The sequence below is a fragment of the Carcharhinus amblyrhynchos genome, chromosome 3 (assembly GCF_965287045.1).
Source record: "Carcharhinus amblyrhynchos chromosome 3, sCarAmb.v2.hapA, whole genome shotgun sequence".
In the NCBI taxonomy this organism is placed as follows: domain Eukaryota; kingdom Metazoa; phylum Chordata; class Chondrichthyes; order Carcharhiniformes; family Carcharhinidae; genus Carcharhinus; species Carcharhinus amblyrhynchos.
The window spans coordinates 65,320,553-65,343,370 of record NC_137326.1 but is presented as its reverse complement, the minus strand read 5'-3'; the positions used below and the strand labels follow the sequence as shown (position 1 = coordinate 65,343,370).

General features: G+C 47.8%; 1 protein-coding gene across 1 annotated transcript; it reads right to left on the bottom strand.

The window, feature by feature from the left end:
- Positions 1–82: 82 nt before the first annotated feature.
- mrps25 (mitochondrial ribosomal protein S25) lies at positions 83–21,927 on the bottom strand. Its single transcript, XM_080184891.1, has 4 exons — positions 21,771–21,927; positions 17,238–17,344; positions 10,181–10,268; positions 83–318 (listed from the first exon to the last, which is right to left on the bottom strand). The coding sequence occupies exons 1-4, from the start codon at positions 21,902–21,904 to the stop codon at positions 126–128; spliced, it is 522 nt and encodes a 173-aa protein (XP_080041017.1). The 5' UTR covers positions 21,905–21,927; the 3' UTR covers positions 83–125.
- Between the last annotated feature and the right edge of the window lie 891 nt (positions 21,928–22,818).

Sequence of the window (22,818 nt, the reverse complement as noted above, 5' to 3'; positions counted from 1 at the left end):
AAACAAAAAATCTGATTAGGCATGATCTACAAAATCTGTACTGACTTTCTGATAGCTGACAGTTGAAACTGAGTTGTTCCTGTCATTTGAAACTAAAATATTTTAATTCTGGTTGAAAGCTTTATTTACATAGCAGACCCTGCTCGCAGGGCAGTCCAATACTTCCCAGTCATTTCCTTGGGTAAAGGCACCACACCTGGGCAGGGAACTTGCCCCTCCACTTCACATATGCATTCCCGCAGGCAGTACTTTTTGGGTCCAAAGTGTGCAGGATGTGAATGCTCCTTCTGAACTTGCTCATCCGCTTCTAGTAACACACTATGAGAAAACACAATACATCATCAGCAGCTACTCACATTTTACACAGACAAGAATCAACACATTATCAGCAAGCCCCGTTCTCTCACTCATGTACAAAATATTGTTAAAATTATTTCACTGGCTAGGCCAGCATTTATTGCCCCTCCTAAAATACCCTTGTGAAGGTGCAGCTGACGAAGGGATAGCCTGTTCTGAAAGCTTGCAGCATTTGCTACAAATAAACTAGATGGATGTTAAGCTGGTGTCGTGGGATTTCTTTCTGTTTTACCCCAGTCCAACGCCAGCATCTCCACATCAGGTGCGGCTGAACAGCCTTCTTGAACCGCTGCAGTCCCTTGAACCTCCTCAGTCACCTCATCTCCATTCCCTCCCCCCAACCTTTCTAGTTTAAAGTCCCCCCAGTAGCGCTAGCCAACCTTCCCGCCAAGATATTGGTCCTTCTGGGATTCAAGTGCCACCCGTCTTTATTGTACAGGTCACACCTGCCCCTAAAGAGGTCAAGTTAGGGGTACTAACTTAGGGGTAAGTTTTTCACTCAGAGGGTGGTGAGTGAGTGGAATCGGCTGCCATCAGTGGTGGTAGAGGCGAACTCGCTGGGGTCTCTTAAAAGACTTCTGGATGAGTACATGGGTTTTAATGGGATTGGGAGTTACAGATAGTTCTATGGCCTGGTAGGTATGGATATGATCGGCGCAACTTGTGGGCCGAAGGGCCTGTTTGTGTTGTAGCGTTCTATGTTCTATCTTGTTGAAGTTTTGCAAGACATACAAGACACTAGATACATCGACAACATTTTCTTCCTTTGGACTCATGGTGAACAATCACAGAAACAACTATATGACGACATCAACAAGTTCTATCCCACCATGAGACTCACCATGGACTACTCTCCAGAATCGGTTGCACTCTTGGACACACGCATCTCCATCAATGACAGTCACTTCACTGTACCGCAAGCCCATGGACAACGTCACGATGCTCCACTTCTCCAGCTTCCACCCTAAACACGTTAAAAAAAGCCATCCCCCACAGACAAGCCCTCCAAATACACAGGTTCTGCTCAAATGAAGAGGATCGCAACAGACACATCCAGACACAAAGATGCCCCCATAACAGCATATGGCGCTCGACTCACTGATCGACAATTCCAACGTGCCACAGCGAAAAACCGCACTGACCTCCTCAATAAACAAGCATGGGAGTCGTTGTCCAGTACTTTGCCAAAGTGGAGAAGGCTTCTCCGGAGCTTTCAACATGTCATTGATGAAGATGAACATCTTGCCAAGGCCATGCCCACATCTTGCCTTCGAACAACCACACAACCTCAAACAGACCATTGTCTGCAGCAAACTACCCAGCCTTCAGGACAAGTGACCATGACACCATACAACCCTGCCACAGCAACCTCTGCAAGGCATGCCGGCTCATCGACACAGATGCCACCATCTCATGTGAGAAAACCATCCATCAGGTACATGGTACATACACTTGCAACTTGGCCAACGTTGTCTACCTGATATGCTGCAGGAAAGGATGTCCTGAGGCATGGTACATTGAGGAGACCATGCAGACGCTATGACAACGGATGAATGAACACCGCTTGACAATCACTGGGGCAAGAGTGTTCTCTTCCTTTTAGGGAACACTTCAGCAGTCTGGGCACTTGGCCTCCGATCTTTAGATAGGCATTCTCCAAGGCAGCATTCACGACACACGACAACGCAGAGTCGCTGAACCGAGACTAATAGCCAAGTTCCGCACACCTGAGGACGGCCTCAACCGTGATCTTGGGTTCATGTCACACTATATGTAATCCTCACAACTTGCCTGGACTTGCAAAATCTCAGTAACTGTCCTGGCTGGCGACAAAACACATCTCTTTAACCTGTGTCAACCCTCTCTCCACTCACATTGTCTATACCTTTATGACTTGATTACTTATAAAGTCTCGCACTCCAACCATTATTTTGTAAATTGAGTTTATGTCTTTATATGCCCTGTTTGTGAACAGAACTCCTACTCACCTGAAGGGGCAGTGCTCTGAAAGCTAGTGGCTTTTGCTACCAAATAAATCTGTTGGACTTCTAAATCTGTCATCAAGCCAATTTTGTATCCATTTAGAGATTTAAGATTTAAATAAAAGATTTAAGATATCCATTTCAGATTTAACCTATCACGCGCTACCTTGTCAAAGGGGCTTGCAGGAGACCCAGCAGGACAGTGCTGAGACACAGCGGACTATGGTTGCAGTCCTTCAGAACGTGGCCCCTTCATAACAGGACATGGCTGAGGGGTTGCAGAGCTTGCAGCAGACGCAGTGGGACAGTGCTAAGACACAATGGGCTACAGCAGCAGCCCTTGAGAACGTGGCCCAGTCGCAGAGGTCATGGCTGAGGGGCTACAGAGCATAGCCCAGTCTTCAGAGGGCACTTGCTGTGGCCACTGAAAGGTGGCCCCCGACTCAAGTGGCCACCGCAGAGGGCTCAACCACCATACATAGGAAGCAGGTGCTCTTCTAGAATTGGAGGGGTCAGGTGATGCCGGAGCTTCTGGAGCTCAGAGCAGAAGCACCACTGTCCCGTGGAGTGACCCAGAGACCCACAGGAACCCCAAAGGCTTGAGCCCAGCCAGGACACTGTGGCTACACACCTTCCGACATCCCCCTTCCTGACACCGGGGCATCTCAGGGGCAACAGGATGAAGAGGGTGCTATGGAAACATCCCAGACATCTGGAAGACAGTCAGGGTCCTCAAGGTCCAGGATCTCCAGAGGATGCCCACCATGCGCATCACAGGCAATGGGATGAGGTAGGCAGCTGACCGTCTCCACCTCCGATGTACATTATGGGGAGATGATGTAGTAGTAGACCACGTAAGGTTAGGAAGTTATAGTTGCATTAAGATGGCACAGGTCATACGGGAGCATATAAAGTGGCAAGGATTTGTGGGAAACCAGAAGACTGGGGAGCCTTTAAAAGTGAGCAGAGGACAACTAAAAAAGCCATAAGGGGGGAGAAGATGAAATATGAGTGTAAGCTAGCTAGTAATATAAAAGAAGATAGAAAGAATCTTTTTCAATACATAAAAGGCAAGGAGACAAAAATTACCATTGGATCACTGGAAAATGAGGCTAGAGAAGTAATGATAGGTAGTTGTTCATCCATTGTCGTCATGAGGACCTCGACACCACTTGTCATTTTGAGGCTGGTTGCAGTGTGTCTGAAGATGACTGATCAGGACAAATTCGGGCATGGAATGTCCAGTCACATAGTGGACAGACTTGTGTGGACACTGTAGTTGTTGTGCTGGTGGCTCTGGACTTGTGCAGCTTGCGCTTAAGTTGTGCTGCAGCAATGGCATCATACAAGGCTGTGTGCTCGCACCCACCCTGTTCAGCATGACGTTTACTGCCATGCTGAATGATGCCTTCCAGGACCGAGTTGCTAGAATCAGCCTCAAGTACAGAGTGGATGGGAAGCTCTTCAACCCGAGGAGACTTCAAGCTATTACCAAAGTGAAGGGTGACTGTTCTGAGAGACTTGCTCTTTGCCGATGACTGCGCCCTGTATACTGGCTCAAAGCCAGAGATACAAGTCAGCATGGACAAATTTTTCATGGCTTGTGGCAACTTTGGATTCACCATCAACATTAAAAAGACCAAAGTCATGCACCAGCCTGTTCTTCATGCACCGGACACAGAACCCATAATCGCAATCACAGGGCAGAAACTACAGTTCATTTATGTTGGCAGCATCCTCTCCCAAGCAGTGATTATTGATAAAATAATAGGTAACAAATGACATGGCAGAGGAACTGAATGGCAAAGGAACTGAATAGTTACTTTGCATCAGTCTTCACGATGGAAGACATCAGAGCTCCAGGAGAGTCAGTGGGCACAAGTGAGTGTAGTAGCCATCACTAAGGAGAAGGTTCTGGGGAAACTGAAAGGCCTGGAAGTGGATAAATCACCTGGACTGGATGGACTACACCTCAGAGTTTTAAAAGAGATAACTGAGGAAATTGTGGAGGCATTGATAGTGATCTTTTGGGAATCACTGGAGGCAGGATGTCAGAGGATTGGAAAGTAGCAAATGTAACACCGCTGTTTAAGAAGGGAGGTAGGGGGAGATGAAAACCACAGACACAACCCCCTAGAGATCAAGGCCTCCCTTGCTGTCCTTGCACACCTCATTCAAACTGCCAGCCTTTTGTGCTCTTCCTCCTCCTGCTGTGCAGCCTCCTCCCCAGCTACGTCTGGCTGCTTAGCCTCCACATCTTCCTCCTCCAATAGGTCACCTCTCTGCAAGGCACAACATACCACCACAACACGGGAAGTGATCGGGGGCTGTATTGTAGGGCCCCGCCAGAGCGTTTCACAAACTGGAATCGCATTTTGAGGAGCCCAATGCACCTCTCTACTATAGCACAGGTAGATACATAGGCCTCATTATAGCAGTGTCTGCCTCAGTCACCGGTCTCCCTACAAGTGTCATCAGCCATGTTTGAAGCGGGTAACCCATATCATCCATGAGCCACCCGTGCAGCCTGAGCTCCTCGACAATGAAACTGTCATGCATGCTGCCTGGGTGTCTTGTGCAGAAGTGCCTAATGTACATACTGTGGTCACACATCAGTTGGACATTCAGGGAGTGGGACCTCTTCCTGTCAATGAATCTTTGTGGATTCTGCAGGAGGGCTTTGAGGACGATGAGGGTGCAGTCGATGGCCCCTATATATCAGGTACCCCTGCAATGGCCACGAACCCAGCAGCTAAGACCTCCTGACGGGTCTGAAATTTGATGTACTGTCCAACCCAGGCATACAGGGCTTCCGTAACCTACTCGACACAGGTGTGCACAGCTGACTGGGAAATGTCGCTAAGGGTCTGGAAGGAGCCAGTTGCATAAAAGTTCAGAGCGGCTGTCAATTTGACAGCCAACGAGAGTGGGTGCCCCCACCGTCCTGAGGTGTCAGGTCCCACAACAGGTTACACAGGTGTTGCACTGTCTCCTTTCAGAAGCGGCGACGTTGACGGCACATGGTGTCCGACATGGACACCACGTGCATGGGTTTCCTCCGGGTGCTCCGGTTTCCTCTCACAGTCCAAAGATGTGCGGGTTAGGTTGATTGGCCATGCTAGAAAATTGTCCCTTATTGTCTAGGGATGCATAGGTTAGAGGGATTAGTGGGTATAATATGTAAGGATATGGGGGTACAGCCTGGGTGGGATTGTGTTCGGTGCAGACTCGATGGGCCGAAGGGCCTCTTTCTGCACTGTAGGGTTCTATGATTCTATGATCTATTCACATAACACTTGTGCACAGAACTGCCGGGGTCTCTGCTTTCTCCTTCTCCTGTGTATCCCCCCCCGGCGAATGGTGGCTACCTCCTGCCCCTGATGGTCGTCTCCCTCCTGCAAGTGGTGAGGGCTGGGCCTCCTGTGTGTGCAATTTTTCCTCTTCTATCTCTCAGCTCTGGCAGCAACCAGAAGAACTGTTTTTTTTTGGATTAATTGGCAGCATCGCAAAAGCCATCTTGTCACTCTGAAGGGGGCAGGGTAGGATTTGGAGATGGAGAGGAACATGTGCAGAGGTTAAGGAATGCTGCTTGCCCCTAGCCATCAACAGTAAGAACACAAGAAATAGGAGCAGGAGTAGGCCATCCAGCCCTTTGAGCCTGCCCCACCATTCAATAAGATCATGGCTGATCTGTCGCGGCTCAGTTCCACATTCCCGCCCTCTCCCCATAACCCTTAATCCCCTTTCTTATCAAAAACCCATCAACCCGCGTCTTAAAAATATTTAGCGAGGCAGCCTCCACCACTTCAACGGGCAGAGAATTCCAGAGATTCACCACCCTTTGAGTGAAGAAGTTCCTCCTCAACTCCGTTCTAAACCGCCCCCCCTTTAACTTGAGGCTGTGCCCCCTAGTCCTACTGTATTTTTTGAGCGGGAAGAGTCTCTCCACCTCTATCCTATCCATCCCATTCATCATCTTATACGTCTCAATGAGATCTCCCCTCATCCTTCTAAACTCTAATGAGTACAAGCCTAATTTATTCAGCCTCTCCTGATAGCTCAACCCCCTCAACTCCGGCATCAGCCTAGTAAACCTCCTCTGCACTCCCTCCAAGGCCAAAATATCTTTGCGCAGGTGCGGCACCCAAAACTGCACACAGTACTCCAGCTGCGGCCTCACCAATGCCCTATACAGCTGCAGCAAGACCTCCCTACTTTTATATTCAATCCCCCTCGCGATGAAGGCCAGCATCCCATTCGCCTTCCTGACCACCTGCTGCGCCTGCAAGCTGGGTTTTTGCGACTCATGCACTAGGACCCCGAGGTCCCTCTGCACCGTCGCCTGCTGCAGTTTTTCGCCACGTAAGTAATAGTCCTTCCTACCATTATTCCTACCAAAGTGGACCACCTCACACTTGCCAACATTAAATTCCATTTGCCATTTCCTGGCCCATTCGCCCAGCCTATCTAGATCCTTCTGCAGACACTCCACACCCTCCGCACAATTTGCCTTTCCCCCAATCTTGGTGTCATCAGCAAATTTCGACACCCTACACTCAGTTCCCTCCTCCAGATCATCTATATAAATGGTAAAAAGCTGAGGCCCCAGCACCGACCCCTGGGGCACTCCACTAGTCACCATCCGCCAATCCGAATAGCACCCGTTGACCCCCACTCTCTGCCTCCTATTTGACAACCAATCCTCTATCCACGCTAACACCCTACCCCCAACTCCATGTCCCTCAACCTTCTGCAATAACCTCTTGTGAGGTACTTTGTCAAACGCCTTCTGAAAATCTAGAAAGACCACATCCACCGGCTCTCCTCTATCCACTGCCCTAGACACATCCTCATAGAACTCCAGTAAATTTGTTAGACACGACTTCCCTTTAATGAAACCGTGCTGCGTCTGCTCTATCAAGCAATTCCCTTCAAGATGCCTTGCAATTTCCTCCTTAATGACAGATTCTAACATTTTACCTACCACAGACGTTAAACTAACCGACCTATAATTCCCCGCCTTTTGCCTGGCACCCTTCTTAAACAACGGCGTAACATTAGCCGTTTTCCAATCATCCGGCACTTCCCCGGAATCCAGCGACGTCTGGAAAATAACCACCAAGACATCCACTATCACCTCCGCCATTTCTTTCAGAACCCTCGGATGCATTCCATCCGGTCCTGGGGACTTGTCCACAATCAGCCCCTCCAGTCTGTCGAGCACCGCCTCTCTAGTAACAGTAATGTCATTAAGACCCTCCAGACCTTTCCATCGCTAACACCCGGCAAATTATTCACGTCCTCCTCCGTGAAGACAGAAACAAAAACGTTATTCAATACCTTAGCCATATCCCCATCCCCTACCACTAGGTCCCCTTTCTCATCCTCTAAAGGACCAACGTAACTGTCCATACTGCCCATTCCCCCAGCTATATGCTCCTCAAAATCACAGACGACCCCCCTCCCCCAATTCCCCCAGCCACGTGCTCCCTAGAATCACAGCTCCTTGAAAAGTTGTGAGGCTGCAGCAGTGCAATTTGCAAGGGCTTTGTGCACATCCTTCAGCTGGTAGAATACTGAGTGCATTAGGACCCAGCAGCATCCACAAGACCCGAGGGCAGTGCTGAGACATGAGTCCATGCTGCAGATCAGATGTCGGAACCCTGCTGAGCAACAGCCTCCCTCACCACCCACCCCCCCACACACTCAGAGAGCCCCCACCGACTCAAGAAAGAAAATGGTCGCAACAAATGAGTATAGAAATGCAGAGGGATCTGGGAGTGCAAGTGCACAAGTCTTTGAAGGTGGCAACACAGGTAGAGAAGGTTGCGAAGAAAGCTTATGGTATACTAGCCTTTATAGGAAGGGGTATAGAGTACAAGAACTGGCGTCTAATGCTGCAGTTGTACAGAACGTCGGTTAGACCGCATTTGGAGTACTGCGTCCAGTTCTGGTCACCTTACTACCGGAAGGACGTGGGGACCCTGGAGAGAGTGCAGAGGTGGTTTACCAGGATGCTGCCTGCTATGGAAGGACTGGGTTATGAGGAAAGATTTGGTAAATTGGGGCTGTTTTCCTTAGAAAGATGGAGATTGAGGGGGAATCTAACAGAGGTGTATAAGATAATGAAGGGTATAGATAGAGTAAACAGTGGCAGGCTTTTTCCTAGATTGGAGACAAATATCACAAGGGGCCACAGGCTTAAGGTGAGGGGGGAAGTGGTATAATTTGGATGCTAGAGGGAGGTTTTTCACACAGAGGGTCGTGGGGGTATGGAATGCACTGCCAAGTAACGTGGTGGAAGCAGGCACGCTGGACTTGTTTAAGGTTTACTTAGATAGACACATGAGCGAAATAGGGATGGAGGGTTATAGGAGACTGTTTTAAATAAGGATCAGAGCCTCGGGACGTTCCTGGAAATCAACTGTTACATGTGTTGATGGTTTTCTCTTTCACTCCGCAGGTGCATTGGTCCACCTTGTTGTCTAACGAGAGGCATACATGTGGTGGGTCGTGCGTGGGCTGCTCTTGGATGTTTTGAGAGTAGCCTAGTACTTTGTGTCATTTCTGTACGCTTAATACTGGACCAGCAGATGGGCACCACGACAGCTCAGTGACTATCACTGTTTGCTGTGCAGATACATGGATTTGGGCTAGTGTCTGTGGGAGTTTGCACATTCTCCCTGTGGTTGCGTGGGTTTCCTCCGGGTGCTCTGGTTTCCTCCCACACCCCAAAGATGTGCTCTTAGGCTGACTGGTGTAACAAATTGTCCCTAAATTATTCTCCCCTTAATCTGGTTTCCAATGGGGGTACCATAAGCATAGACATGGATCAAGGGTGGAAGAGGAAAAACACATTGTTAAGATGGCAGCATGGGCTTGTTGGGCCGAAGGGCCTGTTTCCCGTGCTGTGTTGTTCTTGTACTTTGTAACAAAAGGGCTTTGCCAAAGGGTCATCTGGACTCAAAACGTCAGTTTTTTTCTCTCCTTACAGATGCTGGCAGACCTGTTGAGATTTTTCAGCATTTTCTCTTCTGGTTTCAGATTCCAGCATCCGCAGTAGGTTGCTTTTACTGATATGGTGTGTGTCAGTTTTGCGTTGATTCTGGATGGGCCAATGCAATCATAAAGGGGGAAGAACCAGTAAAGTTGGGCGTGCCGCCCATTAAGTCAGTTTAAATACATGAAAATGCACTTAAATGGCCGTTGGACCTTTTTCAGGCATGGTCCTGATTGCAGCCTTTTTTTGGGCCTTGGTAAAGAGGCAACTGGTGAGGTGCGCTACTCACCTCACACCTGACTTTACTAAGTTCACGTGCCTGAAAATGAGTGCAACATGATGGTAAAATTGGTCCTGCTTTGTGGAGATGCTAAATTGTCAGAGATGACGTGTTTGTGGTACTATATTGTCAGAGATGCTGGATTGGGGGTGCTACACTGTCAGAAATGTTGTGCTGGGGTGTTGCACTGTCAGAGATGATGGGGATGATTTTACCATTTTTATTCCAAGTGCTGGTGATTTGTGTACAGGTACCCTTTGATCCCTTTATTCCTCTAGCCCACTAAAATTCATTCTCAAAGTAATGGTTGACCTGGGGAAACAACTCACTCTAGTGGAGCAGGCCTGGGTGGGAACAGAGAATTGGAGGGTGTGTACTTCTTGGGGCAGAGGGTAGCATATATGAACGAAATATGAAGAAATCTCCTGTCAGAGGAGGCCATTTTGTACTGTGGCTTTATCCACAGCCAAACAGACAGATTTTAACATGTGATTCTACAAGGCAGACAGAAATCAAACATTGCATGCCTACAGTATATAAACACAGATAAACAAAGCTCACTCATTCTTTCCCAGGATTGTCTTCACATGTTCAACAATTTGTTTGTGGTTTTTTCCTTCTACGTCAACCAAGACCTGTTCACCATCATCTAGGGAGAAATGGCAAAAGCACAAAATTAAAACTAATACTGAAAAACGGCTGACATTATCTCCCATACCCAATCACGTCTCCCCAGCACCCAAGATGGCTGGTTTCTTTGCTGAGACAATCTGACCCTTGTTCCTTCAGGCATATCCAGGATCCACAGTGATCCATTGAATCAGCCATACCTGTGATCTACAGAGCAGTCTTTGTTCTTTGTAGAACTGTTTAAAGCATTTATTTTATTGTATTTACTGCTTTAAGAATTCTGAGGGAGTGGTTAGAAGGAGTTGTGGGCCAGCCAGCTTTAAATCAGCGCCAGGTTTAAAAGGAGGCCTGGTGTAGACAGCGGGCAGCGTCTGAGCGGGCAGCGGAGTGAGAGGGAAGTAGAGTGAGCATTTAGGGCTTAATATCAAAAGGGCTGGAGAGAAAAAGGGCCAGGTGAGTTCGGGTGGAAATTTTCAACATTACTACAGTGAATAATGGAGGGGCATGTGATGTGTGGTTTCTGTATGATGTGGGAACTGGTGGACCCCAGGGTCCTCCCCAGTGACCATGTCTGCAGTAAGTGCAGGTTGCTGGAGGAGCTCCAGCTCAAGGTAGATGAGCTGGCCTCTGAGCTACAGATACTGAGGCTCATCAGGGGGAGAGAGGGTGCCATTGTCAATGGGGTGCAAGAGACATCCACCCCCTTAGACTGGCTAACTCTAAGGGTCAGGAACAAGAGGGGGCTGCTGAGAAGAGGAAGGAGGGTGGGGAAAGGAGGCCTCAGACTCTCAAGCTGCATAACAGGTTTGAGGTTCTTGCTTCCAGTCTGGAAGAGGACGAGGGAGGTGAGGTCGGTGAGCAGACTGCACACAGTACAGTGATGCAGCAGGACGTAGGCAAAGAGAAGGAGAAGAGGAACGTAGTTGTAATTGGGAATAGTGGGGTGAAGGGTATTGACACTGTCCTTTGTCACAATGACAAAGTGCACAGAAGGGTGTGTTGTCTGCCTGGTGCTCGGGTCCAGGATGTCACATCTGGGCTGTAGCGGAACCTGGAGTGGGAGGGTGAGAATCCGGTCGTTGTGGTTCATGTGGGTGCCGACGACGTAGACAAAATGCAAAATGAGGATCTGGGGAGGGAGTATGAAAAGCTGGGAATGGAATTAAAAAGTAGAACCGACAAGGTGGTCATCTCTGGGCTACTGCCTGAACCGAGTGCAGACGGGCGTAGGGTTGATAGGATTAAGGAAGTGAATGGGTGGCTCAGGGATTGGTGTGGGAGGAATGGGTTTGAATTTATGGGGCATTGGCACCAGTATTGGGGTAGGTGGGACCTGTTCGGGCGGGATGGGGTTGGTCTGAACCGTGCTGGGACCAGAGTGCTGGCGAATTGTGTAAAGAGGACTGTAGACAGGGCTTTAAACTAATTAGGGGGGGGAGAGGGTGTGAGGGTAGGTGACATTACGGGGTCTAAAGTTAAGGAGACGGTACAGGTAAGGATAGAGGCCGAGGATGTCCCAATAATAGAGGGAGTAAGGGGCGTGAGTATGGTTGGCGGCGTTCCAGCAAATAAGGTCCAGGTGAAGGCTGGGATGAAGGCGCTTTATCTGAATGTGCGAAGCATTAGGAATAAAGTGGATGAGTTGGTGGCGCAGATCGACACAAATGGATATGATCTGGTGGCCATTAAAGAGACGTGGCTGCAAAGTGACAGGGACTGGGAGCTGAATGTCCAGGGGTATCAAGTGTTTAGGAAGGATAGGCGGGAGGGAAAAGGTGGGGGCGTAGCTCTGCTGATTAAGGATAGCATCAGGGTGGTAGCAAGGGATGATATTGGAGCCAAGGAGCAGAACGTGGAATCGTTGTGGGTAGAGATTAGGAACAGCAAAGGAAGGAAGACGCTGGTGGGTGTCGTCTATAGGCCCCCAAATAATGATCTGGAGGTGGGGCGGGCTGTTAACGCGCAAATAAGTGTGGCGTGCAGGAATGGAACGGCCGTAATTATGGGGGATTTCAATCTGCATATTGATTGGTCGACCCATGTTGGACGCGGTGGGCTCGAGAAGGAGTTCTTGGAATGCTGCTGGGATAGTTTCCTGGAACAGTGTGTGTCGGAGCCGACGAGGGAGCGAGCTATCTTGGATCTGGTGCTATGTAATGAGGCAGGTAGAATTAGGGACCTTGTGGTGAAGGATCCTCTTGGGGAGAGTGATCATTGTATGGTGGAGTTTCTGGTGCAGATGGAGGAGGAGAAAGTGGGTTCCCGGACGCGCGTCCTTTGTTTGAACAGAGGGGAGTACGGTAGGATGAGAGAAGAATTGGCGAATGTGGACTGGGGGAGCGCGTTGGAAAGTAGGTCTGCTGAGGAGCAGTGGAGGATCTTTAAGGAGGTCTTTCTTGGTGCTCAGCAGAAATTTATTCCGATGGTCAAAAAGGACCGTAGGAGGAGAGGTAATAAGCCGTGGATAACGAAGGAGGTGAAGGGAAGTGTTAAATTAAAAGCGGAGGCATTTAGAGTAGCTAAGAGTAGTGGGCGAGAAGAGGATTGGGAGAGGTTTAAATGTCAACAAAGATTGACAAAGAAGTTTATAAAGAAGGGTAGGAGAAACTATGAAGCTGGGCTAGCGCTTAATATAAAAAAGGATAGCAAGAGTTTTTATAAATATATAAAAAAGAAGAGGCTGGCTAGGGTGAACATTGGTCCCTTAGAGGATGAGAAGGGGGACTTAGTGGTAGGGGATGGGGAAATGGCTGAGGTCTTAAATAACTTTTTTGTTTCGGTCTTCACGGAGGAGGACGTGAATAATTTGCCGGATGTTAGAGATGGAAAGGTGGTAGGACTGGAGGGTCTCGATGACATTACTGTTACTAGAGAGGTGGTGCTCGACAGACTGGAGGGGCTGATTGTGGACAAGTCCCCAGGACCGGATGGAATGCATCCGAGGGTCCTGAAAGAAATGGCGGAGGTGATAGTGGATGCCTTGGTGGTTATTTTCCAGACGTCGCTGGATTTCGGGGAAGTGCCGGAAGATTGGAATTGGTAGATCTAGGGAACCGTGGTGCACTAAAAGAGTTGAGTCGATGGTTAAAAAGAAAAAGGAGGCTTATGTTCGGATGAGAATTGAGGGCTCAGGTAGTTCACTTGAAAGCTTTAGATTGGCTAGGAGGGAGTTGAAGAGTGAGTTAAGAAGGGCTAAAAGAGGACATGAGAAGACATTGGCTGATAGGATTAAGGAGAATCCTAAGGCGTTCTATAGGTATGTCAGGAACAGAAGGTTGGTCAGGGCAAGATTAGGGCCAGTTACAGACAGCAGAGGGAAGTTGTGTGTGGAACTGGAGGAGATTGGAGAAGCATTGAACCAATATTTCTCTTCGGTGTTCACGCAGGGGGACATGAATATAGCTGAGGAGGACACTGGGTTGCAGGGGTGTAAAATAGACAGTATTACGGTTGATAAGGGGGATGTGCTGGATATTCTTGAGGGGCTGAAAATAGATAAGTCCCCTGGTCTGGATGGGATCTACCCTAGGATTCTCTGGGAGGCTAGAGAGGTGATTGCAGAGCCTCTGGCTCTGATCTTCAGGTCGTCATTGGTCTCTGGTGTAGTCCCGGAGAATTGGAGGATAGCGAATGTTGTCCCATTGTTTAAGAAGGGGAACAGAGACTTTGCCGGGAATTATAGACCGGTGAGTCTTACTTCTGTTGTGGGCAAGGTTTTAGAAAAAATTATTAGGGATAGGATTTATAGTTATTTGGAGTGTAATGAATTGATTAGAAATAGTCAGCATGGTTTTGTAGCGGGTAGGTCGTGCCTTACTAACCTTATTGAGTTTTTTGAGAAGGTGACCAAAGAGGTGGATGGGGGCAAGGCAGTTGACGTGGTATATATGGATTTTAGTAAGGCGTTCGATAAGGTTCACCATGGTAGGCTTCTGCAGAAAATGCAGATGTATGGGATTGTGGGTAATCTAGGAAGTTGGATCAGGAATTGGCTATCAGATAGGAGACAGAGGGTGGTGGTTGATGGTAAATATTCATCATGGAGTTCGGTTACGAGTGGTGTGCCTCAGGGATTTGTTTTGGGGCCACTGTTGTTTGTAATCTTTATTAATGATCTGGATGAGGGTATAGTTGGGTGGATTAGTAAATTTGCTGATGACACCAAAGTCGGAGGTGTGGTAGATTGTGAGGAAGGGTGTCATAGTCTGCAGGGAGACTTAGATAGGTTGCAGAGCTGGGCCGAGAGGTGGCAGATGGAATTTAATGCGGAGAAGTGTGAGGTAATTCACTTTGGTAGGAGCAACAGATGTGTCGAGTATAGGGCTAACGGGAGGACTTTGAATAGTGTGGATGAACAGAGGGATCTAGGTGTATGTGTACATAGATCCCTGAAAGTTGGGAATCAAGTAGATAAGGTTGTTAAGAAGGCGTACGGTGTCTTGGCGTTTATTGGTAGGGGGATTGAATTTAGGAGTCGCAGCGTCATGTTGCAATTGTACACTACTCTGGTGCGGCTGCACTTGGAGTACTGTGTGCAGTTCTGGTCCCCACATTACAAGAAGGATGTGGAGGCTTTGGAGAGGGTGCAGAGGAGGTTTACTAGGATGTTGCCTGGTATGGTGGGGAGGTCCTATGAGGAGAGACTGAGGGATTTAGGGTTGTTTTCGTTGGAAAGAAGGCGGCTAAGAGGGGATCTTATTGAAACATATAAGATGATTAGAGGTTTAGATAGGGTGGATAGTGATAGCCTTTTTTCTCGGATGGAGAAAGCTAGCACGAGGGGGCATGGCTTTAAATTAAGGGGGGGTAGCTACAGGACGGATGTCAGGGGTAGGTTCTTTACCCAGCGGGTGGTGAGGGATTGGAATGCCCTGCCTGCTGCGGTTGTAAATGCGCCTAGTTTGGGGGCGTTTAAGAGATCTATGGATAGGTTTATGGACGAAAAGGGATTGGTATAGGCTAGTGGGTCATTGTTTTTGTAACTGGTCGGCGCAACATCGTGGGCCGAAGGGCCTGTTCTGCGCTGTAATGTTCTATGTTCTATGATTGGAAAGCGGCTAATGTTACGCCGTTGTTTAAGAAGGGTGCCAGGCAAAAGGCGGGGAATTATAGGCCTGTTAGTTTAACGTCTGTTGTAGGTAAAATGTTAGAATCCGTCATCAAGGAGGAAATAGCGAGGCATCTTGAGGGGAACTGCTTGATAGAGCAGACGTAGCACGGTTTTGTTAAAGGGAAGTCGTGTCTGACAAATTTACTGGAGTTCTATGAGGATGTGTCTAGGGCGGTGGACAGAGGAGAGCCAGTGGATGTGGTCTTTCTTGATTTTCAGAAGGCGTTTGACAAGGTACCTCACAAGAGGTTATTGCAGAAGGTCAGGGGGCATGGAGTTGGGGGTAGGGTGTTAGCGTGGATAGAGGACTGGTTGTCAAATAGGAGGCAGAGAGTGGGGGTCAATGGGTGCTATTCGGATTGGCGGATGGTGACTAGTGGAGTGCCCCAGGGGTCGGTGCTGGGGCCTCAGCTATTTACCATTTATATAGATGATCTGGAGGAGGGAACCGAGTGTAGGGTGTCGAAATTTGCTGATGACACCAAAATTGGTGGAAAGGCAAATTGTGCGGAGGGTGGGGAGAGTCTACAGAAGGATCTAGATAGGTTGGGCGAATGGGCCAGGAAATGGCAAATGGAATTTAATGTTGGCAAGTGCGAGGTGGTCCACTTTGGTAGGAATAATGGTAGGAAGGATTATTACTTACGTGGAGAAAAACTGCAGCAGGCGACGGTGCAGAGGGACCTCGGGGTCCTTGTGCATGAGTCGCAACAACCCAGCTTGCAGGTGCAGCAGGTGGTCAGGAAGGCGAATGGGATGCTGGCCTTCATCGCGAGGGGGATTGAATATAAAAGTAGGGAGGTCTTGCTGCGGCTGTATAGGGCATTGGTGAGGCCGCAGCTGGAGTACTGTGTGCAGTTTTGGGCGCCGTACTTACGCAAGGATATTCTGGCCTTGGAGGGAGTGCAGAGGAGGTTTACTAGGCTGATACCAGAGTTGAGGGGGTTGAGCTATGAGGAGAGGCTGAATAAATTCGGCTTGTACTCGTTAGAGTTTAGAAGAATGAGGGGAGATCTCATTGAGACGTATAAGATGATGAATGGGATGGATAGGATAGAGGTGGAGAGACTCTTCCCGCTCAGAAAGGATAGTAGGACTAGGGGGCACAGCCTCAAGATAAAGGGGGGGCGGTTTAGAACAGAGTTGAGGAGGAACTTCTTCACTCAAAGGGTGGTGAATATCTGGAATTCTCTGCCCGTTGAAGTGGTGGAGGCTACCTCGCTAAATATTTTTAAGACGCGGGTTGATGGGTTTTTGATAAGAGGGGATTAAGGGTTATGGGGAGAGGGCGGGAATGTGGAACTGAGCCACGACAGATCAGTTATGATCTTATTGAATGGCAGGGCAGGCTTGAAGGGCTAGTTGGCCTACTCCTGCTCCTATTTCTTATGTTCTTATGATTCACTGAAACAGCCACGCCTGGCATCCATGGGACAACAATTCAATGATCAGCCATGCCGTGTATGCACAGGATAGTGATCCACTAAATCAGCCATACCTGGGATCCACAGAGGAGTGATCCACTGAATCAGCCTTGCCCAGCACTCATAGGGCAGCAATTCATTGAAACAGTCATGCCCAGCGTCCACTGGGCAGCAACCCACTGATCAGCCTTGCCTGGTAGCCACAGAGCAGCGATACACTGAATCGGCCAAGCCTGGTTTTCACAGGACCATGATTCGCTGAATCAGTTTTGCTTAGGATCCAGAGTTCAGCGATCCAGTGGATCAGCCATGCCAAGTACGCACAGGTCAGTCATCCAGTGAATCAGCCAAGCCCAGAATCCACCGAATCAGCCATACCATGATCAAAAGAGCAGTGATCCACTGAATCAGCCACACCCGGGATCCACAAATCAGAGAGCGGCAGAAAACTTACCCAAATAAAACCTGAGGAATGGTGATGGTGTCATGTTCTTGAACATAAGAATTTGAACCCAGGGATTTTGGTACTGGATCTGAGGTATGTTGAAGAAGACAAACTTCCTGAAAAGAAATAAATAGAAACAGATCAGCTCGAGTTTAAGTTACAGAATGACAGCCAAGCGTGGGATCAAAGGTACCGGAGACTGTAGAGCTGGACTGATTTCAGAGGGTATTTCCCTGCTTCACAATAGGTATTCAAAACCTCACATCGGACTAGTACAAAAACCTAGAAGAGCTTCTCAATCAGCCATGCCCAATATCGACTGAATCAGCCATATCTGGGATCTACAGAGCAATGATTCATTGAAACAGCCATGTCTGGTATCCGCAGGATAGCAATCCACTGATTTGCCATGCTTAGTATGCACAGGGCAGTGATCCACTGAATCAGCCATATCTGGGATCAACAAAGCAGTGATCCACGGAATCAGCCATGCCCAGCTTCCACAAAGCAGTATTCCACTGAATTATCCAAGATTTCCATACAGCACTGATCCAATCAGCTATGTGCATGATAGCGTGGATAGAGGATTGGCTGCCTAATAGAAAGCAGAGAGTTGGTATCAATGAGTGCTATTCTGGTTGGCGGTTGGTGACTAGTGGAGTGCCACAGGGATTGGTGCTGGGGCCTCAGCTATTTACCATTTATGTAGATGATCTAGAGGAGGGGGCTGAGTGTAGGGTGACAAAATTTGCTGATGACTCGAAGATGAGTGGAAAAGCAAACTGCATGGAAGGTGCGGAAAGTCTGCAGAGAGATCTGGATAGGCTCAGCGAGTGGGCGAGGACCTGGCAGATGGAGTATAATGTTAGCAAGTGTGAGGTTATCCACTTTGGTAGAAATAATAGTAGGAAGGATTATTATTTAAAAGGCGAAAAGCTGCAGCATGCTATGGTGCAGAGGGACCTGGGGGTCCTTGTGCATGAGTCGCAAAAACCCAGTCTGCAGGTGCAGCAGGAGATCAGGAAGGCGAAAGGAATGTTGGCCTTTATAGCGAGGGGGATAGAATATAAAAGCAGGGAGGTCTTGCTGCAACTGTACAGGGTACTGCTGAGGCCGCAGCTGGAGTACTGTGCGCAATTTTGGTCGCTGCACTTGTGGAAGGATATATTGGCCTTGCAGGGAGTGCAGAGGAGGTTCACGAGGCTGATACTGGAGATGAGGGGGTTGGACTATGAAGAGGCACTAAATAGACAAGGTCTGTACTCGTTGGAGTTTAGAAGGATGAGGGGGGATCTTATAGAGACGTATAAGATAATGAAGGGAATGGATAGGGTAGAGATAGAGAGATTCTTCCCGCCCAGAAAGGACAGCAGGACTAGAGGGCACAGCCTCAAGATAAGCGGGGGGGTGGGGTCAGTTTAGATCAGAGTTGAGGAGGAACTTCTTCACTCAAAAGGTGGTGAATCTCTGGAATTCTCTGCCTGTTGAAGTGGTGGAGGCTACCTCGCTAAATATATTTAAGTCACGGGTAGATACGTTTTTGATACAGGGGAATTAAGGGTTATGGGGAGAAAGCGGGAAAGTGGAACTGATCCACTTCAGATCATCCATGATCTTATTGAATGGCAGGGCTCCTATTTCTTATGTTCTTATGATCCAGAGCAGTGATCCATTGATTCTGCCATGCTCCACAGAGAAGTGGTCCACTGAATTCACCATGCCATTGAATCTTTCTCATGAACTATTCTTGCACGTTCATCAATGCCGAACGTGCATCAGGCAGAACTGAATGGAATCTTCAAGGAGGACTCAGGATCAATGTTTTCTAATTGTTCCCAGCAACTTCCTTGTTTCTGTGTCCTATCATTCCATTTATAGATCCCAGATCCCTTGTACTCAATTAGGTTTCTCAATCTGCCTCTGCAGATAAAGGCTCAGCTCCCTCTGCTTCTGTATTCCAGCGCTGTCGATGTAACCTTCCCTGCTCTTTCTATCACAATGTAACCCTTCGTCCCTCCATATCCACACTCCATCATTTATTTCCACATCCAGCTTCCTCCTGCTCTCCTTGCTTCCAGCTATCTAAAGCTCTCTTTCATTCCTCCATTCTCTTATTCAGACAAGAATCTTCTGATCCCCCCCCGAGGACAGCATATCTCCCCCCTCCCCCCCCCCAACCCCACTCCCCCAAAGAGACACAGCCCCCCACGGCGGATTCTCCCTCCAGGGACAGGTTTTGTATGTGGGAGGTCATGTCTTACTACTTTGAGTTTTCTGAGGAAGTGGCAAAAATTATTGATGAGGGAAGGACTGTAGATGTTGTCCACATGGACTTTGTAAGGCATTTGACAAGGTCCCTCATGGCAGACTGATGCAAAAGATTAAATCTCACAAGATCAGGGGTGAACTAGCTAATTAGATTCAGAACTGGCTTGGCCATATAAGCCCAATAAGAAGTCTCACAACACTATACAATACATGTGCTATGGTTTTCCTATGTTCTAACACCAGGCTAAAGTCCAATAGGTTTATTTGGCAGGACTTGCTTTCAGAACCTCAAGTTCCTTCTTCAGGTGAGTGAGGACTTGTGTTTAAAAAAGGGCATATAAAGACACAATCTCAATTTACAAGCTAATGGTTGGAATGCGAGTCTTTACAGGTAATCAAGGTACAGCCAACGTGAGTGGAGATAGGGCCAATACGCTGCAGGAAAGAATGTCCCAAGGCATGGTACATTGGGGAGAACATGCAGGCGCTATGACAACGAATGAATGAACACCACCCAACAGTCACCAGGCAAGAATGTTCTCTTCCTATTGGAGAACACTTCAGCGGTCACAGGTATTCAGCCTCTTATCTTCGGGTAAGCATTCTCCAAGGCAACCTTCATGACAACACAGAGTCGCTGAGCAGAGACTGATAGCCAAGTTCCACACGCAAGGACGACCTCAACCGGGATCTTGAGTTCACGTCACACTATCTGTAACCCCCCACAACTTGCAAAATCTCAATAACTGTCCTGGCTGGAGACAATACACACCTGTTTAACCTGTGCTTGGCCCTCTGTCCATGCACATTGTCTGTACTTTGAGTTTGCGTCTTTATATGCTCTGTTTGTGAACACAAATCCTTACTCACCTGAAGGAGTCTGAGGATCCAAAAGCTAATGATACCAAATAAATCTGTTGGATTTAACCTGGTGTTGTGAGATTTCTTATTGTGCCTACCCCAGCCCAAGGCTGGCATCTCCACATCTTGGCCATGTAAGATAGAGGATAGTGGTGGAAGCGTGTTTTTCTGAATAGAGATCTGTAATTCGTGCTGTTCTGCAGGGATCAGTGCTGGACCTGCGCTGCATATATATTTTACACACACACATGACTTGGAAGAAAACATAGCTGGTCTGATTAGCAAGTTTGTGGATGATACTAAGACTGACAGAGTTGTGGATACGATGAAGATTGTCAGAGAATACAGCAGGATATAGTTAGGCTGGAAAGTTGGTGAAGAAATGGCAGGTGGAATTTAATCTGGACAAATGCGAGATGGTAAATTGGCATTTTGGTGGATCCAATTCAGGTGGGACCCATAAAATAAATGGCAGAGCAATTAGGAGCCCAGACACATAGATCTGGAAGTACAGGTCCACAGATCCTTAAAAGTGGCAGCGCAGATCAAAAAAGTGGTGAAGAAAGCATATCGCCTGCTTGCCTTCAATGGACAGGGCATCGAGTATAAAAGTTAGCAAATTATATTACAATTGTATAAAACATTGGTTAGGCCACATCTGGAATACTGTGTCCAATTTTGGTCTCCACACTACCAGAAAGACGTGGAGGCTTTGGAGAGAGTACAGAAAAGATTTACCAGGATATTGCCTGGTATGGAGCGTACTAGCTATGAGGAGAGATTGGTCAAACTGGGATTGCTGTCCCTGGAAAAACAGAAGCTGAGGGGCAACCTGAAAGTTCATAAAATTGAGAGGTAATAGACAGGGTGAACAGTTGGAAACTTTTTCCCCAGGATAGAAATGACAATTACAAGGGGGCACAAGTTCAAGTTGGGGGGGGGGGGGGAAGGTTCATGGAAATGTGCAGGGGTTTTTTTTATAGAGACTGGTGGGGCCTGGAATGCACTGCCAAATGAGGTGGTTGAGGCAGTTAAGTTAGCCACATTTAAGATTTACCTTGAAAAGCATATGAACAAACGGGGAATAGAAGGATATAAGCAGTTAGTTAGATGGATAAACGTGATCCTACTGATTGATGGAGTAAGCTGGAGGGGCAGAACGGCTTATTCCAGTTCCTATTTCTTATAGTCTTGTAAGATAATTTGTTAAAGGGAAAAGGAGGAATGGTGACTATGAGGCTTGGAGGGCCGAAGGCCTGTTCTTCTGCTATGCTGCTCGGCCCTCCCCAATTCCCCTACAGACAGTAAGCCCACCCCCGGTCTGCACCCACACAATTGCCCCAAGTCTCCATAACTGACAGTCGCCCATCCCTCAATCTCCCTGCTGACAGTAGTCCGCACCAGCCCACTGACCTTGCTCCGTCACTTCTCTCCCCGTGTGTGTTATAATTCACCGTCAGGATTTTAACCGAATCCTTGAACACCACTGAGCCGCTCCGCAGGAACTCCAACGTCCGCCGAATGGGAAAGCGACCCTTCATCGGCATGGCGGCTTCTCAAACTGCGCCTGCGCACTTCCGCCGTCTCGCACCGCGCCTGCGCACTTCCGCCGTCTCGCACCGCGCCTGCGCACCTTCCGAATAAAGGGGCGCCGAATGTCGGAGTGAGAGGGGGAGGAGTTTCTTCCCTGAGGTTTGTGAGACTTTGGAATTGCTTGTTATAGGGGACTGTGGGGGTACAGTCTCTGAGTGTATTTAAAGCTGAAATATATTTCAGGGAAGTGACTCTGAGGAATGTCGGATCAGCCGTGATCCTACTGATTGATGGAGTAAGCTGGAGGGGTAGAACGGCTTATTCCAGTTCCTATTTCTTACGGTCTTGTAAGATAATTCGTTAAAGGAAAAAGGAGGAATGGTGACTGGGAGTAGTATCAGTGAGGTAGAGGAGAGAGTATGATTGTGTGTGAGAGAGAAAAGAGAGGTGAGAGTGAGTGTAATGTCTTAACTATGTTGGGGGTTGTGAATTTTAAACAAAAAGGAAAAAATGTGGTTTTGCATAGGTAGATTTAAAATAACAACAAGGTTTATTGAGGAACTGTTATCTCTACAGAGTAGAAACTGAAATTAAGACAGAAGACTGTGAAACATCCTATGACTGCCTGATTACATCATGTGACCTTTAAAGAAATCATACAACCATTTAAATGTATAGCATCCTTCTCCCTTTACTTCTGTGGATATGACAACAAATTACTACAATGTTACATGTAGGATCAACAATATTCTAGACACGGTAGTATGCACCATTGCTATTCTCAGTCAATAGCAAAGGTACCAAAAGACAGAAGATTCTGGAATGGAAAACCCAATTATAATTTTGAGTGACTAAACATTCTATTTGTTTCTTAATTGTATTTATCTAAACAGTATTCCATTAGAATAGTGTTTTATTTGGGTTGTTA